The 21,147-nt window shown below is 49.9% G+C and overlaps 1 protein-coding gene across 5 annotated transcripts in view; it reads left to right on the top strand.

The window, feature by feature from the left end:
- The window catches only part of Efr3b (EFR3 homolog B), a 76,550-nt gene that overhangs the window by 51,347 nt on the left and 4,056 nt on the right, over nt 1-21,147 (top strand). For all 5 annotated transcript variants that reach the window (XM_030246875.1, XM_011243888.1, XM_030246876.1 and 2 more), the window contains 18 exons: nt 2,206-2,327; nt 3,074-3,223; nt 4,239-4,373; nt 4,824-4,902; nt 5,652-5,787; nt 5,942-6,103; nt 7,195-7,306; nt 7,564-7,615; nt 9,672-9,844; nt 10,563-10,638; nt 10,881-11,042; nt 12,290-12,421; nt 14,082-14,149; nt 15,864-15,991; nt 16,690-16,781; nt 18,144-18,192; nt 19,124-19,230; nt 20,605-20,654. In XM_030246875.1, coding sequence (XP_030102735.1) covers nt 2,206-2,327; nt 3,074-3,223; nt 4,239-4,373; nt 4,824-4,902; nt 5,652-5,787; nt 5,942-6,103; nt 7,195-7,306; nt 7,564-7,615; nt 9,672-9,844; nt 10,563-10,638; nt 10,881-11,042; nt 12,290-12,421; nt 14,082-14,149; nt 15,864-15,991; nt 16,690-16,781; nt 18,144-18,192; nt 19,124-19,230; nt 20,605-20,654 — 1,985 coding nt within the window. The remainder of the gene's footprint in view (nt 1-2,205; nt 2,328-3,073; nt 3,224-4,238; nt 4,374-4,823; nt 4,903-5,651; nt 5,788-5,941; nt 6,104-7,194; nt 7,307-7,563; nt 7,616-9,671; nt 9,845-10,562; nt 10,639-10,880; nt 11,043-12,289; nt 12,422-14,081; nt 14,150-15,863; nt 15,992-16,689; nt 16,782-18,143; nt 18,193-19,123; nt 19,231-20,604; nt 20,655-21,147) is intronic.

The following is a 21,147-nucleotide window of genomic DNA, read 5'->3' as shown; positions in this document are numbered from 1 at the left end:
TTGACACAAGCTGGAGTATCACAGAGAAGGGAGTTTCAGTTGAGGAAATGCCTCCACGAGATCCAGCTGTAAGGCATTTTCACAATTAGTGATCAAGGTGGGAAGGGCCCCTTGTGGGTGGTGCCATCCCTGGGCTGGTAGTCTTAGGTTCTATAAGAGAGCAGGCTGAGCAAGCCAGGGGAAGCAAGCCAGTAAGTAACATTCCCACATAGCCTCTGCATCAGCTCCTGCTTCCTGACCTGCTTGAGTTCCAGTCCTGACTTCCTTTAGTCATACTGCTTTAGGAATAGCAGAATGGAAGTGTAAGCTGAATAAACCCTTTCCACCCCAACTTGCTTCTTGGTCATGATGTTTGTGCAGGAATAGAAACCCTGACTAGGACCCACCCATAAATTAGTGCAGCTCTCAGTCCTTGGCAGAGGCTTCTCTGTATAGTTGGTGGTTAAGGTGGAAACTCACAATTGCCAGAGTGGAGAATAGGATGTGCCCAACCACAAACGGAGAGTCGATATCCTCCCCTCTTCTACCAAGGCTCAGGAACCCCCTCAGAAGAGGGAGCAGAAAGATTGTAAGAGACATAGACAGGGAGGACCAGAACAAACAGGACAGAAGGGCTCATCCACTCCCAGCAACTCCAGCTGTCTACCCAAGACCTGCAGGAGAGCAAACCTGTTTCTAGTCCAGCAGGGAGGAGGGGGAGGCTGAAAGAGCCCTAGCCCTCACTAAACAGCTGTTGTTAGTTGGTGGCTTCTAGGAGAGGGAGCGTCAGGTTTGGGGACTTGTTTCTTTCTCTCTTTGTTTTTTAATGGTGTGGGCCCTGGTAAGCTGACCATGCTCCAGTGGATGGCTCTACACCCATGAGTGTATGAGCGGCACAATTCCATCTCAGTGAGGTTTAAAACAAAGAGGACATGTTGGGATGGAGCAGGAGGGATGGAAGGCAGATCTGGGAAGAATCGGAGAAGAAGGTGGGGCTAAATAAAAATACTGTTTGCATGTATGAAATTCTTAAGAATTAGTAAAAAATTTAAAACTATCATAAAGAGATTAAAAGATGCTGTTAATTTGCACTTTGGGTAAAGTTAACTTTTCACACAGATTGGTAATTAATACCAAATATGATGAAAGTATATCAACTAGATGCTTTGAGAAAGATTGTGGAGTTTTTTTTTTTGTTGTTTTGTTTTGATTGTTTTTTGTTTGTTTGTTTTTTGAGGAGGGGCAGGGTTTTTCTATTTGTAGTCCTGTGTAGACCAGACTGGCCTTGAACTCAGAGATCCACCTGCCTCTGTCTCCTGAGCACTGGGATTAAAGGTGTGCGCCACCATTGCCTGACTTGAATGTGTATATTTTTTTAAACCAACCAATATTTAGGAAATATAAAATGTATTGTAAATCTAAGCCCTCATTTTGAGGTGGGGTCTTATGTAGTCTCAAACTTACTCTACAGACTTCTGATCCTCCTGCCTCCACCTCCTAAGTGCTGGGATTACAGCCCTGGGCTGCCACACTCGGTTTATCCAGCTCTGGAGGTGGAGCCCAGGGCTTATGCATGCTAAGTAAGCACTCTCGCCTCTGAGCTATATCTCCAGTTTATCAGTTTAATCTCCTTGTAGAATTGTTTGGGGATGCTAGCATTTATATCATCAGACGAAATAAATTGTGTTAGTTTTTAGCAGTCCATTTTGTAGGTGATGCTTGCTTGTCTGGGAGACTTGATTGAAATCAATTCCCTCTTTAAAGCTGAAAACGCACAGCTCAGTACAGTCTGCAGCTGAGAATGCTGCTAAAGATGAGGCCTAAAACCAGGCATGGAGACAAACACCTGTAATCCTAGCAACTGGGAGGTAAGGGGAGGAGGACCAAGTTCATTGTCAACATCTGCCCCATGAAACCCTGTCTCGAAGAGAAAGAGATGGACAGGGAGGGAGACTACCAAAATGCCGAACTTTAAACACTCAAAACTCCAACTGTAAGGTGTGATTCCAGTTTTGAAGCCAAATGTTCAGATTTGCTTTCCTGTTTCACAGCTCAGTCAAGGGGGTACTCTGTGCTTTGACCCAGGTCCCCTTCAAGTCCCAGCAAGTTCCGGCTGCTCCCTAGAGACATGGACCTGTGGCTTTTTTGAATCAAGTGCTTGGGACACTCAGAACCAAGGGGCAGCACGACGGCCTCTCACGCACATTCTCTCCCTCTGCCCGACAGTTTGTGAAGTTCGCCAACATTGAAGAGGACACCCCCTCCTATCATCGAAGCTATGACTTCTTTGTGTCCCGATTCAGTGAAATGTGCCACTCAAGCCACGATGACCTGGAAATCAAGACTAAGTGAGTACCAGGAGTCCAGGGGCCTGTGGCGCTCCCAGGAGACTCACCAAGGGGCGCTGAAGGGCTTCAGCACTGGATGGTCAATCTGTAGACTCTTCTTCCGGTCTGCTGCTGCCAGAGTGGGTGGCTGTCAATCAGAAGGGGCTCCCAGCAGATGATTCTGAAAGAAAAACTGGGGTGGGGTGGGGCAGAAAACAGGGCAAAGAATAATATACTCCTGATTGAACTTGAAGCCAGAAACAAAACCCGCAAGTGTGCGTGAACACGCAAACCCGCCACACACTCCTTGGTTTAAAACGTGCATTTGGACACCTCAGAACCTGCTCCCAATATCTACACCCATCAACACAGCCCATGTCCTCACAGTGGCTCTCCCTCACTCCATTCTCTGGGTCCTCCTACTCACTCTGCCTCCAAGGACACAGAGGACAGTCCTGCCCCCAGAACTTTCATGCAGTCCATGGATCTCATAGCTCGCCTCTGCCGTGGCTTTGCTCTCTGCTCCCGTCCATGATGCCTGCCTGGCTGTCCTCTCTTATGTCTCTGGTCCCCGTCTGTCTCCGCCCACTAGGTACACAAGGGCAAGAATCTTGTTTATTAATGTATCCCAACCAACTGGGAACCCACAAGGAGGAGCAGGCGCCGAGCCTCTGAGAGCACTCAAGCCTCTAGACCTTGACCTGGGCTCCTCTCCTGGCTGTAGAGATGCTCAGGGTGCAGGCATGCCTCCGCCTTTTTCCTTACAGGATCCGCATGTCAGGCATCAAAGGCCTGCAAGGGGTAGTGAGGAAGACAGTGAATGACGAGCTGCAGGCCAACATCTGGGACCCACAGCACATGGACAAGATCGTCCCGTCGCTGCTTTTCAATCTGCAGCACGTGGAAGAGGCAGAGAGGTGAGTGGGAGTGGGGTTCAGCTGTCAGAGCATTGCCTCACACCCAGGCTCCTGGAACACACCTAGCTTGGACAGGAAGGTAAAGGCAGCTACAAGGCCAGGAATCTTGGCTTTGTGGCTTGTTTCCCGATGAGTGGATCCTTTGGTCTGTCTTCTGCCAGCCTCTGAGCCCCTTCAGATGAGACAGCAAGAGTGGTATGGCTCAGGGCTGCCTGAGTATACAGGTAAGCTGGTCAGGACACAAGGGGACGAGAGACAGATTGTGCCAGCTAAGGAGGCTTGAAATGCCTGTTGTGGTTCTAAATGCTAAAGACTTTCCCTTGGGACTTCCCCAGCTCACTTCATGATGCCAGTTCAGACCTTAAAACATGACTGACCAGCCACAGCTACTCAAGAATTGCAGACACTGGATTTTAATCTTAGATCCTCAAAAAGATCAGACTCATCCAGTCCCCTGACCCTTACTTTCCCAGGTAGAATGGGATAGGGAGAAAGGTTCCTGTTGCTGTCCTACCTTGCTTTTGGACTTAGATGCTCAGTAAAATTGCACTTAGTTGGGTCTGGGCAGTTAAACTAGCAGAGGAAAGTAAGTGTGCCCCCTGGTGGCTATTTCTGATATAACAGCTCACCGATCTGCTTTGCTCTTAGAAGAGTTCTGTTTAGAGGTTCACTCAGATTTGCATACCATTAAGTCACCCCCTAGCCAATCACCATATGCCTCTTTCCTCTTTTCAGTTCTCACCCACCTCTTCCTGAACCTTTAGATATGTCTAGACCCTCCCAGAGACAATCCAGTCCACCCTGAAGTGTTTCTCCACAAACAACTCTGTTGTCTCCTCCAATCTTCTACTGCCAGATCCCGTACCCTGGTTAATCGCTGGCAGTCAAGACTACTCTATGACCTGCTGCAGCTTATTTCCAATTCCTGCTTGTTCTGAGCAGAAACCTAGGGCTATACAGTCCTAGCTCCCAGCTTTGAACCCCATCCTTTATCCACTTGGCTCTGTATTCACAGCCGGTCTCCCTCGCCCCTCCAAGCACCAGAGAAGGAAAAGGAGAACCCAGCAGAACTGGCTGAGAGGTGCCTGAGGGAGCTCCTGGGCCGGGCGGCCTTCGGCAATATCAAGAACGCCATCAAGCCCGTTCTTATGTGAGTTGAGTGTTGCTCTCCACCCAGGAAATGCTCTACTCCCTGGTGATGGTTTCAAGGCTTTTCTTGCAGGCTGTCCCAGCCGCCCTCCCCCATCTCCCCAGGTGAAAATAGAGGTGATGGCCTTGCAGACTTGCTACGGCCAAGTCAATCCTTTGCTGGTTCATACAGCTAGACTACCACGCAGTGGTCACCTGTGGTTTGTGCTGATTAAGAGGAGGGTAGCAAAAACTGAACAAAGGTGCTTTTTGTGTCAAGCTATAGAGCCTGTACTGTAAGCCCTTCCTTGATAGGAAACTGCCAGGGGATCTCTGGAAGTGTCGCTGTCCCTCCAAGTTCATCTCTACTCCCTCCCTCCCTCCCTCCCTCCCTCCCTCCCTCCCTCCCTCCCTCCCTCCCTCCCTCTGAGTTTCCTAGTCACCCTCCTTCCCCCATGTTTTCTCCTCACAGCCACCTGGATAACCACTCTCTTTGGGAACCCAAAGTGTTTGCCACCCGTTGCTTTAAAATCATCATGTACTCAATTCAGGTATGGTTTGTCCCTGTTCAAGCTTGGGCACAAGGGCACTTCCTGGTGCTGGACAATGCACAAAGCAGAAAGCCAGGTGTCCTCTGACTCCCCCCCCCCCCCCCAGAGACCCCCAGCTGCCACAGATCATGCTGTATCATCCGGCTGGGAAGGAATTGCAAGGAGTTCTCTGTTTAATGTTTCCTATATCCTAGGCCAACATTTATTTTATTTTTATGAAATACAATGGAAAATAATTCCTAGAGAAAATTAAATCTCAAAGAAGACAAGCCACCTGCATTCCCTGAGCGCCCCCGTTACTGCGGGTGTACTTTCCTTCTGGCCCACATCTTAGCAGCAGTGTTATCAGACAGATCTTGAATTGGCACTGGGCTGGCTCCCAGCCACACTTTGAGCTGCACTGAGATGAACCACGTGGCCTCTCATGGGCCTTGCCAGTAAAACCTGGGGACAGGGAGAAATGAAAGACAATATTTTGAAATAGATTGCTGGCCGCCTTTGAAGTAAAGGAATTCAGGGAAAATGTGCAAACACAGATTCCCTGGGATTTGGCTCCGTTTTTGTGGGGGTTGGGGTGGGGTGCTGCAAGAAAGAGAGCGAGGTCTGGGTGCCACCTGCAGTGCCCACTGGCTGTGGGATGTCATTTTGGTTCACCCTGAGCCTCTGGGTTCCAGCAGAGGGCTACCGGGCCGGGGGGCAGGGGGGGGGGTGTTGTTGTTTGGGGACCAGCACGTCTTCCTCCTCCACAGCCGCAGCACTCCCACCTGGTTATCCAGCAGCTCCTGAGCCACCTGGACGCCAACAGCCGCAGCGCGGCGACTGTGCGCGCCGGCATCGTGGAAGTCCTATCGGAAGCTGCAATTATCGCTGCCACGGGCTCTGTCGGTAAGGGGGTCCGGAGCAAAAGGCAAGGGGCGTGGGGTGGGGGGGTGTGTGCAGGCGTTAGATTTAGAGCCGATTGGCTGCGCGGGCCTGGGCTTACGGGAGAGCAGGAGGGATTCCTGTCATGATTTGTGGGTCCCTCCCCCTTGGCGCCCAGGGCCCACGGTACTGGAGATGTTCAACACCCTGCTGCGGCAGCTGCGGCTCAGCATCGACTACGCGCTAACTGGGAGCTACGACGGCGCTGTGAGCCTGGGCTCCAAGATCATCAAGGAGCATGAGGAGTGCATGTTCCAGGAGGCCGTCATCAAAACTATCGGTGGGGAAATGGGTGGGTCTGGGAGGGGCCATTGAGGCTTGAGGGATCGACTCCAGGGGAGGAGTTGTCAACGATCTGGAGGCGGGGCTAAGGAGGCAGAGCCTGTGAAACGGGGCCTAGGACGTGGTAGTGGAGATAGATCTGGGCGAGGCTTGGAAAGGGGCGGAGTCTGGGGAAGGAACTTAGTAAAGGGAAGGACCCAGTGAGGCTTGGAGAAGGGAGGGACCTGATAAGATTTGAAGAGGAATGAGGCTGTGGGGAGAGGTTGCCAGAGACCTAGTTCTCTGGCCTGAGACAGGCAGGGCCTAAGGGTTAAGACTAGGGCTGTACTGAAAGGAGAGACCCTGGCAAAGCTTGGAGAGGGGAAGAGCTCTAGAGGAGGAGTTAGCTGGGGCCTAGGAAAAGGAGTTAGAAGAGCAAGGAATCTTGGGAGGATGAGGTGGAACCAGGACTAGAGAGAGATGATCCTTGTGGGAGAACCAGGCCTCCGCCATAGCATCTGCTGTATGATTACCTAGCACTGTGTTATTTAGGGACACTGGGGGAAATGGCAGCCAGCTAATGACACATAATGATCTGGGCAAAGACACCAGATCAGTCTGGGTTTCTCAGCCTGGCTCTCCTGCAAAGGCAGACTTCCTGTGTCTCCATCCTCATTAGGCATGCCTAGTGCTTCCAGGTGGGCCCGCAGTAGGGGAGGTGGGACTAAGGCATAAAAAAAAAAAAAAAAAAAAAAAGACAGGAAGGAAGCAACGGAGACTGTTTGTGCCCTGGATGTGGAGAAACATGGAACAGGGTCTCCTCCCTCTCAGAGGTCCTTGTGCCTATGCCATGGTCTCATCAGCCGTGAAACCACTGAGCTGCCCTATCCCCCAGGAAGAAGCCCAGATGACAGTAACAAGGGAAGAGCTGGCATCTGGAAGGGCCCTCTGGAGTCCCTCTTGCTCCCTCCTCGGGAGACAGGGTCAAAGCAGCCTGCCTAGGCAGATCTCTCTGGGCTGCCCCAGCCCTGGGCACTAGGGAGCCTCACTCTCTCCATTCAGCTGCTGCTGAGCCCAGGGGACCTCTCACGCTCCCTCCTCTCCTCACAGGCTCCTTTGCCAGCACACTGCCGACCTACCAGCGCTCAGAGGTGATCCTCTTCATCATGAGCAAAGTCCCGCTGCCTTCTGTGCATCACCCCGTAGAGACCGGACGGACGGGGTCAGTCCACTGCTTCTTCCCAGCCCACCCTCTCTGGCTCCTGGTTTTCACCCTGACTTCTGTGGCTCTGCTTTCTTCTCTTGGCTCAAAAACAGAGGGGTCATAGGTCCCGTGGCAATTTTTCAGCCTCCCCCCCCCCCCCCAGTTAGGGAAATCATGGGTCCACCAACAAGCCTCCTGGTGAGAACACTCAGGAGTGGGGGGTGCAGCCGAGCACTCTATTGCCATCCTGCTGAGACCATGTCTCTGGCCTACAGGGAGAATAGGAACCGGCTGACCCAGATCATGTTGCTGAAGTCCCTCCTTCAGGTAAGCCCCCCTATCCTGTCCCTGCTCTGCCTCTGTGGTCACAACTTCTTTCAGGTAACCAAGGTAGTTGTGTTCCATGCTGCACAGATATGTCCAGCTATTAAAGGGGTAAGTGAAAGGCTGAAACCCAACCTGAGCCCCATTCAGTTGTTCAGAGCAAGGTGGGAACGTAATGCTTCCCTTTGTTAATAATGGTGGCTTTGTGTGCCCACTGGTAGCCTTGTCACTAAGACCATGTGGGTCTTGCGGTCATTTGTCCCCGTCTGCCTACCTGGTGCCCTTCCCCAGGCCATTTGCCTCTGTTTCCCCCATTTCTCCCACCTTCCAGCCACCACCACCTCCTTCCCCTATGTTTCCTATATCTCCTAATGCATCTCAGCTTTCATTGCTGGGGTTGAGCTCTGTTGTTCCCACGCCCACCGGGTTAAATATGCAGTTTCCCTAGGGAGCGTGAGTGGTCAGCCACAGCGAGTTCTGAAATCTGTGTTTGTGTGTATGTGATTTATTTAGGAGAGACCCCCGGACCCCTTGCAGCCCTGGCTGGCCTTGGATCTTATGTAGCCTATGCTGACATCAAACTCAGGATCCTCTTTCCTGCCTTAACCTACCAAGTGCTGACACTATGGGCATACATGCACTGCCATGCCCAGCTTTGAAATTTGCTTCTGTAACAAGCTCCCTGCCCGCCTAGACTTTGGACATCTCACAACTAGGTTATTGTCTTCGATGTTTCTATGTCCACCTTCAGGAACACCAGGAGAACTTTCTGGGAATGCCATTTCCTATTTTGTTCCTTGTTTCCTTGAGAAGATCTCAGTTTCTAATGTGAACATCTAAAGGTTCGGATTTTTTAGATCTTTCTTTCGATAGATCAACCAGTGGTTCTCAATCTGTAGGTCCTGACCCTGCAGAGGTCATTAAATGGCCCTGTCACAGGACTTGCCCAAGACCATCTGAAAACACATAATTACAATTATGATTCATAACAGAAGCAAAATTACAGTCATGAAATAGCAACGAAAATAATTTTATGGTTGGGGGGTCACCACCCCATGAGGTACAGTTCAGTTGACAAGTATGTGCATGGGGACAGCACTAACTGTCACAGCATCAGGAAGGTTGGGAAGCGCTGCTCTCATGATTCTGTTTATTGCACCACCCTGCTCCCACCTCTGCTCCCAGCAGGCTTGTGTACACAGAGCCCTCACTCCGAGCAGCCATTGCGATTGCTTATTGGCTGCTTTGCTGTGGGGATTGAAGCCGGGTCCTCACGCATGATAAGCAAATGCCCCACCACTGAGTGTACCTCCAGCCCCACTCAGTGTCCTTCTGCAAAGTCCCCTTGTTCTTATACTTCCCGAATTCAGTTGTCTAACCTCTCCTCGGTCTGTGATGCTGCAGTTTTGCTGAGTTGACCCTTGTTCATTTGTACCCAGTGTCATATGGTGACAGTCTGGGGAATGCCCACATCCCCCTTCAGAGAACACCTGATGTTCCTGGGCTGGGCTGGGCTGGCTCCATGCAAGCCTTCAGAATCAGCAGAGGTATCAGTCTGCAAAATGGACTTAACAGGAAACACCCTTGTGACCTGAGCATTTGGCATCATGTGTGATGTATCTATTTATGCCGACTGAGTTGGGTCAGAAGGCCCCATTATCACAGGGCTGCATCAGATATGTGAGTGGAGTCTGCAGGCAGCTGTGACTTCCTCTGCCCTCTAAGTCTTGAGACTCCTGGTCTTAACAAAGCATTGTACACACTGTGGGCGTTCAGTTGTTCCCAGACTCTTGCCTTTCTCCAGCTTCATCCTGTACTCACTTCTAACACTTACTGCCCCTGCGTGCTGTCCCCATGCACGTACATGTCAACTGAACTGTACCGAGTAGACCTTCTAGGGGGACCCTCAGGGCCCATGAGAGGACAGGGTAACTGCTCTATCCAGAGGATGGACACTTTACACCAGAATTCTTCTGACTGCTTCTCCAACTTCTCTCCGCACCATGCAAGAGAGACATACTTAGTGTTCCTAAGTATGCCTGCCCGGGCTTCCTCACAGGTATCCACAGGTTTCCAGTGCAACAACATGATGTCGGCCCTGCCCAGCAACTTCCTGGACCGCCTTCTCTCCACTGCCCTCATGGAGGACGCAGAAATCCGCCTCTTCGTCCTAGAGATCCTCATCAGTTTCATTGATCGCCATGGCAACCGCCACAAATTCTCTACCATCAGGTGAGCCTGGGTCTCTCCTTCAGTAGAGGTGGGATGGGGGCAATGAGACCTGTCTCCTTGGCCAGTCACCTTATACCCAGGTGGAGGACAGTGAGACTCGCTAGAATTCATCCCTGGCGTTGGCCAAGGAGTGTGGGGAGCCAGTGTGCTTGAGCCTGGGCTGAGGGCTGGAGAGAGTACTGTGGGCATTTGAAAGTAGAATAGTAGAAAGTAGAATAGCAGGTACTAAGGGACATTTCAGGTCTAGGGAAGAAGAGGACATAGGGCCATGGCACTGGGGATTTGGAGTAAGGTGAAAAAGGATATAACCAGAGTCTTTTCTATCCATGGGACTTACTTACTTATTAATAAATTTCTGACGATAAGCTTGGCTTGTCCCCTGACTAGCTCATAATGTATATAACTCGTTTACTCTATTCTCTGTGTGCCCCATGGCTGGTTACCTTTCCTCAGTTTCCCTGTCTCCTCAGGGTTGGGGAGGTGAATCTTCCCACGCCTCTCTCAGAGCTCCTGTCTTTGTACTGGGACCCACGTCTCTTATCTCCTGCCTTAGCTAAGAGGCCCTCAGCTTTTTAATAACAGGTGATGCTTCCACACAGTCCACAGAAGAGAGTAATCAGCGAACGGCAGCCCACCGCACTGGGGATAAAACTTAGTGACACTGTGTGAACTCAGGCTGGCCTCACGTGGGCTAACGGGCTCCTCCATCCCTCCCTAGCACCCTTGGTGACATCTCGGTCCTGAAGTTGAAAGTGGACAAGTGCTCCCGGCAGGACACTGTCTTCATGAAGAAGGTAAGTGTCACCACGAAACAAACAAGCCCCAGAGGAGGCCAGGCTTATAGGTCCCAAGCTCCCAGTCTCTAAGTCACTGCTTGAGTTCTGGAGCCTGCCTCCTCCCTCCTTCAGTTGGCCAGGTTAACCAGTTGCTGAGAATGGAGATGGGTACCACATATAGCTATTATCTCCCCTTCAGATGGGCCTTCCTCCCCATCCACTCTGCTCCCACCAACTGACCATGGCTGTTCTGTCCCCAGCACTCCCAGCAGCTATACAGGCACATCTACCTGAGCTGTAAGGAGGAGACGAACATCCAGAAACACTATGAGGCACTCTATGGCCTGCTGGCCCTCATAAGCATTGAGCTGGCCAACGAGGAGGTGGTGGTGGACCTCATCCGACTGGTGCTGGCTGTTCAGGTGGGGCCGGATGTGGGCGGGGCTGGATGAGGATCATGGGGAGGGGCCTGTATAGCCAGGTACAGATAGGAATACTTGCAACTGTTGCTTGACAGTTGTGATGGTGTCCAGGGACTCTGGTTGGCTATTCATGAAGACCCCAAACTATGTATGCTCTTGTCTGGGAAGCCCCAGAAACTAATTCACGGCTCTTGGTCATCCTTAAGGTAAAGAGGACACAAGGTCATCCAGAATGATCTCTGTGCCTCGAATATTTCAAGTCCCTCATGGGGTCTGAGTGCTACCCCAAAAATTCCAGAGAGGGCATTCAAAAGCCCTGAGAGGTCCTGAAAAAATTGTGTTCATTTAAAAATCCTTTCACTCTTTGATCTACTTATTCAGAATTGCCTCTGATGCTTATTTAAAATACAGATAGATGGTGGCACACACCTTTAATCCCAGAGGCAGGTGCATCTCTGTGAGTTCAAAGCCAAGCCTGGTCTACAGAGCTAGTTCCAGGACAGCCAGGCTACATAGAGAAACACTGTCTTGAAAAACAAGAACAAACAAACAAAAAAACATTGCCCAAACTGGAAAGCCACAGTGTCCCAAGCCTGGGGCCCATGTCTTTAACAAGCCTGCACTGAGATTTGTGGGCAGACAATGTGGTAATCAACAGGACCTAAGACCTTTCTGCCTGGCTGGAAGTGTGCTGCCTTCAAGGTGGATGCAGGACATCTAGGTCCTGAAGCCAAGCAGGCATTACATTCTTGAACCTAGTGACAGATTGTCTTAGGTTATCTTTGTGACCATGCTCAATCCTACAGACCAATCTAGATGTTGCAATTTCCTTTATTTACCCTAAGAGATAGAATTTCCAATTCTCTTGAGTTCCAGTCTTCTGATGGCACCCGCAGCTTTTAGTGTAACAAGCCAAGCCAATCAGCCAAGCTTCGGCAATGCTATGGTTAATGGTAATGAGGAGGGCTTGGACAGTGGTGCTCACTATAGCTGGAGCCACAGAGTAGGGAGATGCGGCCATTGTCTCTATGCTTAGTGGGGATTTAGGAGCCCCCAGCTCACAGATTATTCCATGAACCATTTTCTCTAGCTTTGTAAGGAAGACTTCAGCCTCCCCAGGTTTTGGGACAAAGATTTAGTCTAGAGAGATGAGACATTTCTAAGAAGACTGGGGAGAGGTCAGGTGGGAGCGTGTAGACTTTAAATTGTCAGGGAAAATCTCTGGAAGCCTATCTATGTTACCACAGGATGTGGCTCAGGTCAACGAAGAGAATCTGCCTACCTATAACCGCTGTGCGCTCTATGCTCTGGGCGCAGCCTACCTGAACCTCATCAGCCAGCTCACAACAGTGCCTGCTTTCTGCCAGCACATCCACGAGGTTGGTGTCATTAGGGGACCAAGAGCCTGGTGAGCCCTTTGCTTTGGAGAAAGTGTGGAAGAGCTAAAGATCCTCTGTCCTCAGCCACCTGAGCACAGGGGTCTCATACCTGCTCCCCACCCTCTGTCCTCATGGAAGCATGTGGCACACACTCCTCCAACCACTCAGAAGAAAGCAAGAGTTTGGGGGAGGAGTGAGGATGTGATTCCGGTGGTAGAGTACCCAGCTAGCATGCATAAATCCCTGGGTTCGATTCCCAGCACCACATAAAACTGGGTATGGTGACATATGCCTCTAATCCTCAGCCCTCAAAAAGGCTCAGGGGCAGGAAGACCTCAGCATAGCAAGGTTTGGCCAGCCTGGGCTAATAAACAAAGGCTGGGGAAACTGAGTGTGGTGATATAGACCTGTAATCCCAGCCATTCAGGAGGCTATTGGTAGAGGATCTCCAGTTCAAGGCCAGTCTGGGCTACACTGAAACTGTCTTAGGGTGAAAGCCCTTGCTTGACCCTGGAACTCATTTAAGAAATCCAAGCACACGGGTACACACCTAAATCCCAGCATTCCTGTGGCAAAATGGGAGTCGGAGACAGAAGCTTATGGGCCAGTATATGGTACCATGGCAAAAGCAAGACAGACTCGATTTCACCAAGGTAGAAGGCAAGAACTAATCCCCAAACCTCCACAGATAACTGCGACATGTACATGCCCCTCCTTGGTTGTTGCATAAAAGTCTTTTAAAACTCTTGAAGGGAGCTGGAGAGATGGATCAGTGGTTAAGAGTACTGACTGCTCTTGCAGAGGACCTGGGTTCAGTTCCCAGCAGCCATGTAGTAGCTCACAACTGTCTATAACTCCAGTCCCAGAGGATATGACGCCCTCTTCTGGCCTTCACAAATACTAGACACATGAGCATAGTACATATACATGCATACAGGCAAAATACTCACACACATAAAAATAATTATTTTAAGAAAAAATTCTCAAGTATTTTGGGTGGAGTCCTATGATGTCAAGAATTAAGTTTAAAATCCCAGGTCTCTGCTGGGGCATGAGGGAAGGTGCTGTGTCAGTGTACCAGAGACTTCTCAAGATTGTAGGACTTTCCCAGGCTCTGGGCTGATATGGGAGTAAAAGAAGCAGTCTTCGCTGGAAATTGTAGGGTTGTTTCCAGGTCACCATCGCACACCTGCACACCATCTTTCCCTGGCTTGTCACCACCTTACTTACGTTATTGTAATGTTCACATCTCTTCCCCCAACACTTGCAAGGGCTATTGATGAAATCTCAAGCCATCCCTGTCCATCAGATGCAGACATGCCACCTGCAATCTCTTTTCACTCGTATAAACCGAAAGCACAGGCATAAGACACAGACGACAGAACCACAGTCTCTCGGGGATGGTACCATGTACTTGGAGGACACTTGGTGTCTGTGCGTCATCAATAGTGACAGCCTTAGCAGCCACTCATCTCCCCAGGTGGCTCTGATGATGGCTGGGGATCTGGATTCTCCCTGGAGAAGCTCTCAGCACTGCATCTCCAAGGAGGCTGGGTTGGGGAGCTCTGAAATAGAGCTCACGACTCTTCCTGGCTCCTGCTCTGAGGCACCTCGCCCAGCTGGACCCGGCTCTCATCATTGGTTTCCTCCCAAATTCCAGGTGATAGAGACCAGAAAGAAAGAGGCACCATACATGCTTCCTGAGGACGTGTTTGTGGAAAAGCCCAGGTAAGGACAGTACCAGGCATGGCAGTATGAGGCCAGGCAAGGACACGCTTCAGGGGGCATAGGCGCGTCCTGGGCAGAGTTCGACTTCGTGGCATTACTATAATCCTTCCATGGCTGCCATGCTGACAAACCTCAAGCAGGTCATGATGAGTCAGCTGGGGAGTCATGATGAGTCAGCTCAGGGGGTCATGATGAGTCAGCTCAGGGGGTCATGATGAGTCAGCTGGAGGGTCATGATGAGTCAGCTCAGGGGGTCATGATGAGTCAGCTGGAGGGTCATGGTGAGTCAGCTCGGGGGGGTCATGATGAGTCAGCTCAGGGGGTCATGATGAGTCAGCTGGAGGGTCATGATGAGTCAGCTGGGGGGTCATGATGAGTCAGCTCAGGGGGTCATGATGAGTCAGCTGGAGGGTCATGATGAGTCAGCTGGGGGGTCATGATGAGTCAGCTCAGGGGGTCATGATGAGTCAGCTCAGGGGGTCATGATGAGTCAGCTCAGGGGGTCATGATGAGTCAGCTCAGGGGGTCATGATGAGTCAGCTGGGGGTCATGCTGCACAGGAAGTAATGCACCTCCAGGAGCTTTGGGCAAACCCAGGCGTGTGCATCCTAGGGGCGCCATCCCAATAGGACCTTGCCTTCAGATGCTGCTGTGGGCCGGTATCACTCCAACATGACAGTGATGTCATCAAGGATAGTATGGAATAAAAGGTGTCCAACAACAAGACTTAGCCTTCTAAACTGTGGCTGCCACACACTAACTGCAGGAGAATGGTGATGTTGGGGTAAGGCTGTCTGTCTGTAGTTCAGTGACAGAGCATTTGCCTAGCATGCATGCATCCTGGGTTGAATCCCACACAGAGCATCACAAAAGAAAAAGATTCAGAAAGTCTGTGTTGCTTTGAAAGAATATTTAGTGTGAAATGGTTATTAAATAATAGATGAATAAAGTCAGTCACAGGCTGATGAGATAGATCAGTTGATAAATTGCTTGTTTCATATTATACATATGAAGTTTGATTCCCCAGAAACCATGTTGTTAAGAAAAGAAAAGGAAAAGCCAAGTGTGATAGCATGTGGTTTGTCATCCAGTTCTGGAGACAGGGTGACTGTCCGGTATCTGAGCTCACTGGCTAGCCAGCCTAGCTTACTTGGTGAACTCAAGGTCACTGAGAGACCCTGTTACCAAAGGTGTAACACAGCCCAACATTGACCTCTGGTCTCTACACATCTGAGTATACATATATGTATGCACACCTGTATACACATACACACCAAAATTAATCACAAAACAGTGTGTTAGGGAAGGGAACATTTATATGTAGACCCATGTGTATTCTTTTTTTTTTTTAAAGATTTATTTATTTATTATATGTAAGTACACTGTAGCTGTCTTCAGACACACCAGAAGAGGGAGTCAGATCTTGTTACGGATGGTTGTGAGCCACCATGTGGTTGCTAGGATTTGAACTCTGGACCTTCGGAAGAGCAGTCAGGTGCTCTTACCCACTGAGCCATCTCACCAGCCCCCCACGTGTATTCAACTGAAGGATTCTGCAAAAAATAACAGCAGGTGTCCCTGGGAAAAGGACCAGGGGCATTTTCTTCTATTTTGCTGTCATTTTGCATACTGAATATGTTGCTATTGTGATAGAGCCATCTAGAGATTGTTTTAGCTGCCCACAGTTTTCCTCTGTCTCTTTTTTGTCTTTCAGGTTGTCTCAGAATCTAGATGGTGTGGTGATCGAGTTTCTCTTCCGCCAGAGCAAAATCAGTGAGGTCCTGGGAGGCAGCGGCTACAATTCAGACAGGCTCTGCCTGCCGTACATCCCTCAGCTGACAGGTATGAGCTCTAGTCCAGGCTCCTAATCTACCTCTGCCTTTCCTGCCAGGCAAGAGCCCCAGGGTAAAGGGGCGTGGCCTCCTGAACCCCTTGTGGTGCCATCTTAGATGTTGCATAAGAGCTGAGAGACATAGCAGAATCTATGGTGAGATCCTGACTCCCACATGCCCCCTCTTCAGTTTAGGATCTCAGAAAGCCCATGAGATAACCTGGCTTGTGAAGGGCTGGTTCGTAGCATTGGAAAGAACACACAGAACCAGAGATCCATCTCAGGATGTCTGTGCTACTTCCTCTTTAAAAACACCTTTGGCAAGTCTCTGGAAACCCCTGAGTTACATGACTACAACATTGCCTCATTAGAGGGTTTATATGGAGGTGTGTGGAACAACGAAGGCAGATGCATTTAGGGAACGCTGCGTGCATGACCATTACTGCTGCTGTGAGCGGATGGTACAAGTTGTGCTAGTTGAGAACGAGATATGCTTCATAAATGGTTCCAAAAACTCTTAGCCCTAAGAAGCAACCTGAAGATCCTAACAGTGGGTGGAGGAGGCCCACAGCAGCCAGAAGGCTCCGGAAACTCCAGGTATAGCTTAAGTGTGTCTTGAGCCATTGAGGGCTGTGGTGGGTAGGACCAGCGGCTTAGCCCTGGCTTTGCAAGGACTGGGAACCCCAGCGTCTGGTCTCCTCTTTTCCAGATGAAGATCGCTTGTCCAAGAGGAAGAGCATTGGAGAGACCATTTCCCTTCAGGTAGAGGTGGAATCCAGGAACAGCCCAGAAAAAGAGGAGGTGAGTGTTCTTGTCAGTACTTGGGTGCTAAGTGCTCCCTGCCCTTTACAGCACATTAAAGAATCTGTGGAAATTAGTTTCTCATGTAAATCTACTTTCTTACTGACTCTTATCATGCAGACATGTTTGATATTTCCAGCTAGACGGTTTATTACTATTCTTCTATCATGAGGCTATCATTAAAAAAAAAAATCACTGTAGAAAGGCTTTCTGGTCTCCTTTCCCTACTCATACAAACTGGGGGATTGACGGGTGCAGCACCATACAAAGTAAGGAGGGCCCACTTCTGAGTGGGACAGGGACACAAAGACTCATGGGATTATGAGGGCCACGGTGGAAGACAGGTGTGATCAGCGCATGGAAAAGTCCCTGAAGGCTGGGATTAAGCCTCCACCTAGGGCCAAGTTCTAAGAGCTCATCTGGAATATTCCCATAAAAGGCAGGATGCTCTGACTCTGGCTCACTGGGGAAGCAGAGTAAGAGGGTAGAAGGATCCTCAGAGACCCTGTGGCCCTGAAAGGCAGGGCCCCTCCTGTGTTGTAGCCTTGGAGTGAGCTGACTGCTTCCCCATACTGCAGAGGGGACTCTCCTGTCCTTGGTTCAGAGGCCTCCAGTAGTTAGGTGAAGCTAAGGAGGAGAAATGCTGCTCACCTAGCCTGTACCCTTTACTCTCTGCTGACCTCCTGGGACACTCATTGGTTCTTTCCCCGGGTCAGATTAGCCCAGGGGCGTCCTAGTAACTGCTGCAGGGCTATGACCTCCCCATCTGCACTGCTTCACATCTTCGGCCTCTGTTCAGGATCCTGTGTTAGCTGATCCTGCTGTTCCATCTTCCTCGCTATCTTCAGCGTCTCTCCCAAGGCTGTGCATCCGTGGAATTCCCTTCTTTGGGTTTTATTATTTCCTGCCTCATTTCATAGTGTCTGCAGAAGTTGAGATCCTTTGCCTCTGGTCTTGGGACCAATCAGATGAGCAGAACGCTCATTGTGTCTAACCTTCATTGACTTACTATATTAAAATTCATCACTTTGGGGTATAATTTAATATATTATAAGCCTTCAAAATGTTGTGAAGTTTTTTGGAGTTTATATTGGAGATCATATTTCTCAACTGCCTTTTTACATCCAACTATTTCTCTGAGTATTTGTTGTTTTAATTATGTGGTGGTTTCCTCCGGTGGCGCATGATGGACAGGCTTAGGTAGGGAAAGAGATAGAATTCTATTCTGAGGGAATCTGATGAGGAATTGGCCTCATTTACTTTTCCACACATGCTTAGACACCTCTGGGAATGAGGATGCTTTAGGGTTGCTCCCCTGAGGAGCAACGTTCACCTTTCACATTTTTGTCCTGTCTCCTTCAGCGAGTTCCTGCAGAAGAGATCACCTATGAGACACTGAAGAAGGCCATTGGTAAGATGGGGCCCCGAGAAACTCTGGTGATAACGGGAGGTCAGGGGTGACATGGACCTGGTGGCAGAAGCCGGTGGCCTCTTGTAAACTCATCAGTCACTAGAGCCTCAACTGGAAGTCCCCAATCCCCAATGAAGTGGGTGGCACTGCTTATCAGGCAAGCCCTTGCTTGCTTGCTAATGGTGGCTGCCTCTGAAAGCTACGGCTTGTGAGTTACAGCCAGGTGAGCAGTGAAAGGCACTGAGAAGAAATTGTGTCCGTGTCCTTCCCATGAAGCCCCTTCAGGATTTTGTTATAAATGCACTCAGCTGGGCAGTGGGGGTGCACACCTTTGATCCCAGGACTTTCGAGGCGAGGCAGAGGCAGGTGGATCTCAAACCAGCCTGGTCTACATAGTGAGCTCCAGAACTGCCAGGGCTATCTAGTGAGAGCCTGTCTGAAAGCAAATTAAGAAGTAATGAATGAACACAACACCTGTCTCCCTAACCCACTCACAACGGGCATTATTTGACCCCCAACCCCACTCCCTATTCATTATTTGGCACTAACTCACCTGGGATAATAAGGGTGTGTAAAGCCTTAAGTGAAATTTGCCTAGACTGCTCTGCTGTGGCTCTCATGGTCTCTCTGCCTCTTCAGGTCCTTTTAAAAACTGCCCTGACAGTACTAAAAGGGACAGTTGAGATGGTTCATTTGAGAGTTCCAGCAGGGGTGCAGCCACTTGGGTCTTTAAAAGCTCAGCTACGGTCCATTTAACTGATTCTCAGAGGGTGGGGCTTGGGCAGAATCAGGAAAAGTCTATATGGACACATGGGGGCTCCACGCCTTTCATGTCTCCGCCCATTTTTCATCCCTGTTCATATACTCAAGCTCCTCCCTCTACTCATTCCTGGGGACGATCTAAACACTAACCCAGTTCTCTTTGTCACAGTGGACAGTGTGGCGGTTGAGGAGCAGGAGCGTGAGCGGCAGAGACAGGTGGTAGAGAAGTTCCAGAAAGCGCCCTTTGAGGAAATTGCAGCTCACTGTGGGGCCCGGGTGAGTGACACACCACAGGGTGCCTTCCTGACCAATCAGAAACCAGATTTGGGTTGAGGGCAGAACCGAGTTCAAACCTTGGTTCTTTGTACTGCAGAAATTGGGAGTTTGGTTCTAGCATGCAGAATGCTGCTGTTTACCTCAGTACCTTTCGCTACATTGCTTCCCCTGAGCCCACTGACTAAGCATTTAGCACTCAGTGTCTTGGACCTTTAATCCTAGCACGTGGGAGGCATAAAGGCAGGCAGGTCTCTGTAAATTAGAGGCCAGCCTGGTCTACATAGATAATCCCAAACCAGCCAGAGCAACATAGTGAGACAGTGGCATGTGGGGGTGGCATAGGAGGTGCCAGCTGGGTGTTGTGCCTCACACTTTTAATCCAGCACTAAGAAGTCAGAGGCAGTAGATCTCTGTGAGTTCAAGGCCAGACTGGTTTCCATAACTAATCCCAGGCTAGCTAGAGTAGTACACTGTCTCAACAAAATGAGCAAAAACTTTTACGATTATTATTATGAACTTTTGTTATGGTCCTGTGTGTACGATATGGGTATAGATGCACATGTAGGTCAAAGGATAACTTTTGGTCTCTCCTTCCACTTTTATGTGGTTTCCAGGGATAGAATTCAGGCTACCCGGCTCATATAGCATATACTTTACCCACTGAGCCATCTCACCAGCCAGGGTCTTTTAAATGAGGGTCTTGCTGTTTGTCCTTGGCTGCCTTTGAACTCTGGCTTGCATCACACTTTCAGCCATCCTGACTCTGCCTCATTAGTGCTGAGATTATAGGCATGTGGTTTATATTATATATATATAAGGTCTACTTATTTTGTATCTGTATTAAAGCCCATAACTTCCAAGCCTGTACTACCTACTATAAGTTATTCGCATCCCACTTTGAGAAGTAGACTGTTGATTTCATAGTCTAGGAGGAGGCCCAAGTACTAGACACGTCAAGAAATAGTAACGTCAGCTCCAGTCTCCTGACCCCATGCCCAACAGACCCTGCTACCCTACATTGAAGAGCAGAAGCCTGCCAAAACCTCTCCTGGGTATCCCTGGCCCTGCCAGGTCCCCAGCCTTTGCTGGTGGCCATGCCAGGTCCCCAGCCTTTGCTGGTGGCCATGCCAGGTCCCCAGCCTTTGCTGGTGGCCATGCCAGGTCCCCAGCCTTTGCTGGTAGTTGTCACTGCTATCGCTGAGCTGAATGTGTAAGTCCAACACACAGGTGCCAAGGATAAGAGCACACCCACCGGGTTACCTCCTGGGATTGTTACTGTCAGAAACTTCCTGGTGTCCTTTGGACAGGTGGCCAGAGAGGTGGCAGTGAACACTCTTGGAACCCCACGTTCACTTCCCTTCTCTTTGTCTCTAGGCATCACTGCTGCAGAGTAAACTCAACCAGATCTTTGAAATCACCATCCGGTAAGTGACCACATAGGTAGGGGGCCCTAACTCTGTGCCATTGTCCTAAGCCCTCCCCTCACACCTGCTTGCAGCCAGCCCTCCCTCAGTCTCAGCCATCATGGGGAGGGCAGGAGACTGGCTTAGTGAGGTCTAGAAAACAACCAGGAGTCTTAGTGCTTTGGTCAAGCGATTGATCTTTAAAGTACCTATGACATCAGAGAGCAGTGGTTCTCAACCTGGGGGGTTTGCATATCAGATATTTACATTATGATTCATAGCGATAGCAAAATTATAGTTCTGAAACAGCAGGAAAAATAATTTTATGGTTGGGGGTCACCACAACATGAGGGACTGCATTAAAGGGTGGCAGCATTAAGAAGGTTGAGAACCGCTGCTGTAGAGCCTATACAGGGAGTTTTGACTGAGCTGAAGATCATAGAACATCTTGAAAATCTGGGAACTCGTGGAGTGGCATGCATTTTAAAGAGAAACCAAAACCAGCTGCTGTGTT

This window comes from Mus musculus, chromosome 12 (genome assembly GCF_000001635.26).
Source record: "Mus musculus strain C57BL/6J chromosome 12, GRCm38.p6 C57BL/6J".
In the NCBI taxonomy this organism is placed as follows: domain Eukaryota; kingdom Metazoa; phylum Chordata; class Mammalia; order Rodentia; family Muridae; genus Mus; species Mus musculus.
This window is presented reverse-complemented; position numbering and strand designations above follow the sequence as displayed.